Source organism: Leucopleurus acutus, assembly GCF_964270905.1.
Source record: "Leucopleurus acutus genome assembly, chromosome: 19".
Taxonomy (NCBI): domain Eukaryota; kingdom Metazoa; phylum Chordata; class Mammalia; order Artiodactyla; family Delphinidae; genus Leucopleurus; species Leucopleurus acutus.
In genome coordinates this window covers 51,549,082-51,557,828 of record NC_139161.1, presented here as the reverse complement: position 1 = coordinate 51,557,828, position 8,747 = coordinate 51,549,082, and the positions used below count along the sequence as shown (strand labels likewise).

The 8,747-nt window shown below is 48.4% G+C and overlaps 1 protein-coding gene across 2 annotated transcripts; it reads left to right on the top strand.

Annotated features, from left to right (window-relative positions):
• The first annotated feature begins 1,791 nt into the window (after positions 1-1,791).
• CLEC10A (C-type lectin domain containing 10A) lies at positions 1,792-7,109 on the top strand. 2 transcript variants are annotated; one of them, XM_082861147.1, is made up of 10 exons: positions 1,792-1,890; positions 2,715-2,903; positions 4,219-4,335; positions 4,647-4,742; positions 4,838-4,909; positions 5,014-5,085; positions 5,246-5,332; positions 5,421-5,572; positions 6,163-6,269; positions 6,398-7,109. In XM_082861147.1, the coding sequence occupies exons 2-10, from the start codon at positions 2,837-2,839 to the stop codon at positions 6,552-6,554; spliced, it is 927 nt and encodes a 308-aa protein (XP_082717273.1). In that variant the 5' UTR covers positions 1,792-1,890; positions 2,715-2,836; the 3' UTR covers positions 6,555-7,109. The 2 variants fall into 2 exon arrangements, with proteins under 2 accessions (XP_082717273.1, XP_082717272.1); XM_082861146.1 differs by having other exon boundaries at positions 4,647-4,751.
• Positions 7,110-8,747: the final 1,638 nt, after the last annotated feature.

Below are 8,747 nucleotides of genomic sequence, written 5' to 3'. Positions count from 1 at the left end.
AGCATAAAATTCAAGTTAGCTCATGAAAAAGCCAGAATGACTTCCCCATACCTCAATATGTGAAAATTTCTTTTATCAACACCCAGTAAATACTTGTTGAATGGATGGGTAAATGCTTGGATGAGTGAATGGAGAAACATACCATGTTCTTTGTGAGAAAGATTCAATAATCTTTAATTCAATAATAATCAATAATTCAATAATAAGCAAAAATGTTGATTATCCCCAATTAAGGTGTGAAACTAATACAGTACTGGGGTCGACACAGAGATGAGAGACCCAGACCCCGCTCCCAGGAAGGACTTGCTGCCCAGTTGTGGGGAGTGTAACCTGTGCACACAGCTACCTCCCCTGAGGTCTCACCCCTGCTGCGGTGGCAGCATCTGGTGACTGAGCAACGTCAGGTAATAAAGGCCCTGGTTCAGCCCAGTGATGGGCAGCTCTGACAGGCGGTGCAGTTGGGTTGGCTAAAGCTTTGTGGGGTCTTTGCATCTGTTTAACTTCTTCCTCTGCCCCCTCCTCTTCTTTCCCCATCCTTTCACAGATGTGGATCCCTAATAAATAGACTGCACCCCAGATTGGCTTCCAAAAACCCAACCTGTAACAAATACTAATTCAAATACCAAATAAATACAAGCAAAGCAAGAAAACAAAACGAAACTGGAAACAACCTAAATGTTTATCAATAGGGAAAAGCTTAGTCAATAAATTATGGCACAGATTATGAAATGAGATGAAGATGAAAAATGAATAAAGGACATTTTATGAACTGATATGGTAAAATGTTCCTGATACATTGTTAAATGAATTTTAAAAAGCAAGTAGCAGAACACAATCCCATTTAATTAGAAAATAGAAACTGAAATGTATTTGCTTTCCTTCCTCCCCTTTTAAGACACTAAGAATCTTTCTTAACTGTGAAAAGATTGTGTGTGTGAATTCAGAGCAGCCCCCTTAAAGGGATTTACAGAGTTGACAGGATTAAATTGAATCCCTTTCGTGAGGACAGTGTATGTGGAGAGAGCCCAGGCTAGTGTGTCCGGCAGCACTGGGCTGGAAATCTGGCTCTTTTGCTTACCAGGGGTGAGATCTTGGGCAAGTCACACAATGGCTCTGACCCTAAGTCTATCATCCAAAATTCCTCCCAAGGTTCTTGTGGAAATTGAATGGTTAGTGCAAGTGTCTGGCACAATCCTCATCAGATTTGCGTGCTCAATAAATTCTGTTCTTTCCCCTGGCTTCTCCCCTCCCATTCCGGCCAGGAAATCCTACTCTCCACCACCCGCTTCCCTCCTTCCGAGCGAAGTGAAGAGAGCTGGCCAGAGCTAGGGGAGCATGATGGCTGAGGCCCCAGAGGAAGCTCAGATGCCAGGGACCCCAGGTCAGGATTGAGCGAGAGCAGAGCAATGGGCTCCTCTGGACTCGGGTTTGCAGTGATGGAGACACCAAGGATTCTGAGGTCTTCAGATGCAGGAAGTGAAAGGAGGTGTGGGGCAGACTGCACCTCTGTTTCCTTCTGGTCCAATGCTTCTCTCCCAAATGATAAAATTGAGGAAGTCATGGGAACTCAAAAGAAGCGGAAAGGGAGTAGACACTCCCTGCAAGAGGAAAGCAGAGCTGGCCCCGTATCCAGCTGCCCTGTGCACACCACGTCTGCCTGCATTTTGATTTCAATTCCATCCTGTTATTTACTGCCCCAATCAGGGAAACGGGAGATTCCCAGATTATAGACTCTTGGTCTTTCAGACACAAAGACCAGCAGGTCTCCAGTCACTTAGGTGGCTCCTCCTTCAGTCACCTCCATCCCAACTCTGCAGGACTTAGTTTTTTCCAGCTCTGCTCACCGCTGCACAAAGAACTCAAGAATCATAGCCTCTGGACTTTTCACAGGTAACCAGGTTGGGGATGCAGGTAAGACTAAGGGGGCAGGGAGGATGTCAGAGAAAGCAGGGAGAGGGGACTGTGGGTCTTAGGTGAGACTGAATGGGAAGATATATAAGGGGGCAGCTTGGGGATTTAATGACCGAGCAGAGATTTTAGACTCTCTTCCCTTCACTGGATGCAGATTGAATTGTGGCAGCCACAACCTCAGTCACAAACTGAGACTCACACTCAACCCCTTCTCTAGCCCAGTTCCAGCCCTGTCTTCAGCCCCCACTCCAGTCGAACCCCATACCAACCCCAGTTCCTCCTTTAACCCCAATGGCATCTTCACCCCCAGAGTCAGCTTGAACCTTTGTGGGTTTTTTGGCCGTGCACTGTGGCACACGGGATCCTAGTTCCCCAACTAGGAATTGAACCTCTGCCCCCTGCAGTGGAAGCGGGGAGTCCCAACAACTGGACCGCCAGGGAAGTCCCAAGTCAGCTTGAATCTTAACACCAGCCCCCACCCAAGCTTGAACCTCAACTCTCTCCTATTTCCAACTTCAGCACCAAGCTTAGGTCCAGCTCCATCCATGGCTTCAACATGAGTACTGACCCCAATCCTAGCAGGAGACGCAACCTCGATTCCAGCTCCCAGTGTTAGACCCAGTCCTAGCAATACATTTAGCTCCAACTTTACCTGCACTGTCAACCCCAAACTCAACCTGACCCTAGCTCAAAGCCCAATCCTGACCCCACTTCTGACCTCAGCTGCAAAGCCAAGCCCATCCCCCGTTGCTAGCCTTGACCCTGGGCTTCTTCTCAACCCTCATCTCTTCCCTTATCTCCAGCCCTGCACTCGGGTCTTACCTGGTCCCAGCCTCCATCTTTATCCCAGCTCCTTGCCCAGCCTGGCCGCTGGCCCTGCCTCTACTTCAGCTCTGACAGCCTCAGAGGCCGTGTTAGTCCAAACATGTCAGTGAAGTATGAAGACCTCCAGTACTTGGAGAGTGAAGGGAAAAGCCAGGGGTTTACAGATGGTAAGATGAATGGGGAAACGGTCTTTCCTAAAATCTCCTCTGAATATGTTTAGAAGGATTTCTGCTGTCGTGTCATGTCTGCACCTCTACCGTATGTACTGGTGGGGTCTCTCACTCTGAAGGGGAGGCCCCAGCCTCTGGGGACCCCAATAAAAACACGATTCAAGGTCCACAGCAGTCCTGGCTTCCTGTGCTCTGGGGAAGGGCATGAGAGTAAACCCATTTTCTTTCTCTCTCTCTTTTTTTTTTTTAATTTTGCCACTTAAAAGATTTACTGGCTATTTATTGTAGCTATTATTATTATGGACACATCCAGGAATAACAAAACATAGACCCAGATTAATTACACTGAAGGAAATTGCTAATATTGTCTTTTAAAACCATTGCAGCCATAATGATTGTTACCTCCCAGCCTGGGCATGTTAAAAGCACCTAGTGTACATTTTCCAGAATTTTATTTTTCCTTCTTTTATTTCCAAAGTCTTTATTTTAAATTAATCAATTAATTTATTTTTGGCTGCATTGGGTCTTCGTTGCTGCGCACGGGCTACTCTTCGTTGTGATGCGCAGGCTTCTCGTTGCGGTGGCTTCTCTTGTTGCAGAACACAGGCTCTAGGCACGTGGGCTTCAGTAGTTGTGGCATGTGGGCACAGTAGTTGTGGCTCACAGGCTTAGTTGCTCTGCGGCATGTGGGATCTTCCCGGAGCAGGGCTCGAACCCGTGTCCCATGCATTGGCAGCTGGATTACTTAACCACTGCGCCACCAGGGAAGCCCTTATTTCCAAAGTCTTGAGGAATAACTTCTTCGTAGAGCCTTTACCTTAACGGCCAACAGTAAATCTCTTCTCTCCTATAGATGTGCCCTACTTGTACTTCTGCTTATTAATCCAGAGGTCAGCAGTGTGTGTTCCTTATGGGCAAGTGCAATGTGCCCCATATTAGTAAACCCATTTTCTAACTTGTTTTCACTGATGAGTGTGAGCCTGCTAAGGTAGTCGCCGTCTCTCTCCCTGGGTCCTCCTGCCTGGTGCCCCAGCTCTGATGATAGGACCTTATACATCGCCATCATCCCCTGTCTGTGTGTCTTTGTGTACATGTTTCCCCAGGGGTGTGAGGGGCCCGTGTGACTGAGCACTTGTGCTGGTCCATGAGGGGTCAGTGGCCTGGACGTCCCCCCGCCCACAACTCTCCTTGTCCAGCCTCCCCCCAGCATCAGCTGCAGCAGCCTCCTCCCTGCAGGTCCCCGTGGCCCTATCCTCCTCCCCGTCTCTCACGTCCTGGACCCTCCTCGTCCTGACACCCTCTCCTCTTGCAGGGCTGCCTGCCCTCGAGACCTTCCTGCAGCGGCTCCCCTCCAGCACCCGCTCCTTCCTGCTCTCCCTGGGCCTCAGCCTCCTCCTGCTGGTCGGCATCTGTGTGATCGGATCCCAAAGTGAGGGGCACAGGGTGGGCAGGGAAGAGAGAAATAATGGGGTGCAGTGGTGGGGGCACTGGTGGCGAGAGTGATAAATGAGGATGACTGCTGGCCCTGTCACTTATCAGTTGGGGAATGAGGTCAAATTATGTCCCCTCTCTAAGCCTTAGTTTCCTCACCTGCAATATTGTATAACAATAGTACCCATCCCTTTGGGTGGGGTCACGCTGTAGGGACCCAATGACACAATGCATGTCAAGTGCCCTGCCCAGTGCTGGCACAGAGGACCTGATAACCCTTAGCACTGATTGTCTCATCCGCCTGATCAGATTCCAAGTTTCAGAGGGACCTGGCAACCCTGAGAACAACTTTCAGCAACTTCACTTCAAACACTACGGCTGAGGTCCAGGCACTGAAATCCCAGGGTGAGCCTGGTATGGAAGGGGCTCTGGACTGGGGTGGGGTGCGGTGGGAGAGGGGGAGGAACTGACTCCTGAGCCCTGAGTCCCTGTGTCTCCAGGTGGAAGTTTGCAAGAAATGATAACATCTCTGAAAGCTGAGGTGGAAAGTCACAAGCAGGAACTGCAAGCAGGTGAGAGACCCTTCGGGAGAGTGTGTGGAGGGGTGAGTGCCAGGCACTCAGGGCGGGGGGAGAAATGGGAGCAGTCACGTGGTGCTGAGTGCCCTCCCTCCCAGCCCGTAGCTTGAATGACAAGGTGCTTTCTCTGGAGAGCAGCCTGGAGAACCAGCTGCAGGAACTCAAAGCAGGTCAGGCCCCTGCTCCCCTCCACCTGGGCATGAGGCGTGTGGGAGGGCAAGGGGGTTCCTAGGCTGGGGCCCCGGGCGTGGACCTCTGGTCTCCAGGGACTCAAGGAGCAGAAGCCACACCCAGGGCACTGTCCCCACTGCCCATCCGTGTGCGTCCCAGGTTATTCCGAAATGCTCTTGCGAGTCCAACAGCTGGTCAAGAACCTGAACTCCCTGACCTGCAAGATGGCTGCTCTCAAGAGCAATGGTGAGGGCTGCATGGGGTGGGCCGGCCCCAGCGTCTGCCCACATCCCCCGGACAGCATCTCAGACCCTCCCCTGCCCCGGCCCCTTAGGCTCGCAGAACAACTGCTGTCCTACCAGTTGGCTGGAGCATGAAGGCAGCTGCTACTGGTTCTCTTCCTCGGGGAAGCCCTGGCCCGAGGCTGAGAAGTACTGCCAGCTGGAGGATGCCTACCTGGTGGTCATCAACTCCAGAGAGGAACAGGTGGGGCCCCTAGAGCGCAGGTCCACGACACGTCCCATTGAAGAGAATGGTTCTCCGCCTTGGCTGCATATTGGCATCACCTGGGGAGCGTGTGTGTGTGTGTGTGTGTGTGTGTGTGTGTGTGTGTGTGTGTGTGTGTGTGTGTGTGTGTGTGTGTGTGTGTGTGTGTGTGTGTGTGTGTGTGTGTGTGTGTGTGTGTGTGTGTGTGTGTGTGAGATACGCGGGCCTCACTGCTGTGGCCTCTCCCGTTGCGGAGCACAGGCTCCGGACGCGCAGGCGCAGCGGCCATGGCTCACGGGCCCAGCCGCTCCGCGGCATGTGTGATCTTCCCGGACCAGGGCACGAACCCGTGTCTCCTGCATCGGCAGGCAGACTCTCAACCAGTGCGCCACCAGGGAAGCCCGACCTGGGGAACTTTTAACAACGACTGCCATCTGAGCCAGACCCTCAGAGGTTTAATTGGCCCCGGGCGTTGGGATTAACACCCCGAATCTCCTTGACGGGTTTAATGAACACGTGAAGTTCAGAACTGCTAGTCCAAGGAGTTGGCAGGGTGGGGAGAAGTCACCACTGCCCTTCTGTTGTCCCAGGATTTTGTCCAGGCCCATATAGGCTCCTCCTACACCTGGATGGGCCTCAGTGATCTGGATGGAGTCTGGAAATGGGCGGATGGTACGGACTATGAGACCAACTTCAAGTGAGTGCCCCGGGTTTCTGTGCCCTTCTTCCTCGTTCAGCTCGGTTCCTCCAGGGTCTGACCCTCAGCCCCTTCTCCCTGACCTGGATTCTGTGCCTCCCTAGCTGCCTGTTGTCCTCTCCCCTCAGGAACTGGAAGCCAGGCCAGCCGGACGACTGGCAAGGGCACGGGCTGGGTGGGGGCGAGGACTGTGCCCACTTCCACCCCGATGGCAAGTGGAATGACGACGCGTGCCAGAGACCCTACCACTGGATCTGCGAGGCTGGGCTGAGCAAGGGCAGCTAGGGGAGCGGACCACCTGGCCAAGGAAATGGTGGGGCTGTGGGAGGGGGACCTTCTCCTTGTGGGAGAGGAATAAGCCCTGGGAGATTGGAGCACTGCCATTGTTTGGAGTTGGTTTTTTTTTTCCCCCCTTAACTTTTAAAAGATTATCTAGAGTTCCTAAGGTATTTTTTTAAAAAGTTCTGCTTTATTGAGGTATAACTTAGGTACAAAATTGTAAGATATTTAAAGTGTACATCGTGATTTGATACAGGTATGCGTTGTGAAAGGATTCCCCCATCTAGTTAATGAACATATCCATGACCTCAGATATTTATCTATTTTTTTAGGTGAGAACACTTAAGTTCTACTCTCTTAGCAAATTTCAATTATACAATACAGTGTTATCAACTATGGCCACTGTGGTTTTTATAATTATTTTATTTTAAAAAATTTTATATTGGAGTATAGTTGATTAACAATGTGTTGGTTTCAGGTGTACAGCAAAGCAATTCAGTTATACATATACAGGTATCTATTCTTTTTCAAATTCTTTTCCCATTTAAGTTATTACAGAGTATTGAGCAGAGTTCCCTGTGCTATACAGTAGGTCCTTGTTGGTTATTTATTTTATTATTAATCTATTTTAAATACAGTAGTGTGTACACGTCAATCCCAAACTCCCAATCTATCCCAACCCCCAACCCTTCCCTCCTGGTACCATAAGTTCGTTCTCTAAGTTTGTGAGTCTGTTTCTGTTTTGTAAATAAGTTCATTTCTATCATTTTTTAAAGATTCTGTACGTAAGCAATATCATATGATATTTGTCTTCGTCTGACTTACTTCACTTAGTATGATAATCTCTAGACCCATCCATATTGCTGTGAATGGCATTATTTCATTCTTTTTAATGGCTAAGTAATACCCATTGTATATATGCACTACTTCTTCTTTATCCATTCATCTGTCGATGGACATTTAGGTTGCTTCCATGTCTTGGCTTGAACATTGGGGTGCATGTATCCTTTTGAACAATGTTCTTCTCCAGATATATGCCCAGGTGTGGGATTGCTGGACCTTATCGTAGCTCTATTTTTAGTTTCTTTCTCTCTCTCTTTTTTTTTTTTGCCGTGCCACGCAGCTTGTGGGATCTTAGTTCCCCGACCAGGGATTGAACCTGGGCCCTTGGCAGTGACAGTGTGGAGTCCTAACCACTGGACCACCAGGGAATTCCCTATTTTTAGTTTTTTAAGGAACCTCCATACTGTTCTCCATAGTGGCTGTACCAATTTACATTCCCACCAACAGTGTAGGAGGGTTCCCTTTTCTCCACACCCTCTCCAGCACTTATTGTTTATAGACTTTCTGACGATGGCCATTCTGACTGGTGTGAGGTGGTATTTCACTGTAGTTTTGATTTGCATTTCTCTAATTATTAGTGATATTGAATATCTTTTCATGTGCCTCTTGGCCATCTGTATGTCTTCTTTAGAGAAAAGTCTGTTTAGGTCTTCTGCCCATTTTTTTGATTGGGTTGTTTGTTTTTTTGATATTGACCTGCATGAGCTGTTTGTAAATTTCAGAAATTAATCCCTTGTTGGTCACATGGTCACCGTGTTTTACATTAGGTTCTCAGAACTTATTCATCTTATAGCTGAAAGTTTCTACCGTTTTACCAACCCTTTCCTGTTCCCCCCAACTCCCGGCCCTTGGCAACTACCCTTCTACTTTCTATCTGTGAATGCGACTTTTTTTTTTTTTAAAGAGTCTACATGTAAGTGATACCATACAGTATTGTCTTTCTCTCTTTGGCTTATATTACTTGGTATAAATGCCCTCAAGTTCCAACCATACTGTTGCAAATGGCAGGATTTCCTTCTTTATCATGGCTGAGTAATATTCCATCATTTTATATATACATATATATAATGGATATATGGTAGAATATTATATTATTCTTTATCCATTCATCCACTGATAGACACTTAGGTTGTTTCCATATCTTGACTATTGTGAATAATGCTCCAATGAACGTGGGACTGCAGATATCTCTTTGATATCCTGTTTTCATTTCCTTTGGATATAAACTGAGAAGTGGAATCCTGGATCATATGGTACTTCTATTTTTAATTTTTTGAGGAACTTCCATATTGCTTTCCATACTGGCTGCACCAGTTTACATTCCCACCAACAGTGCCTAAGGGTTTCTTTTTTTCT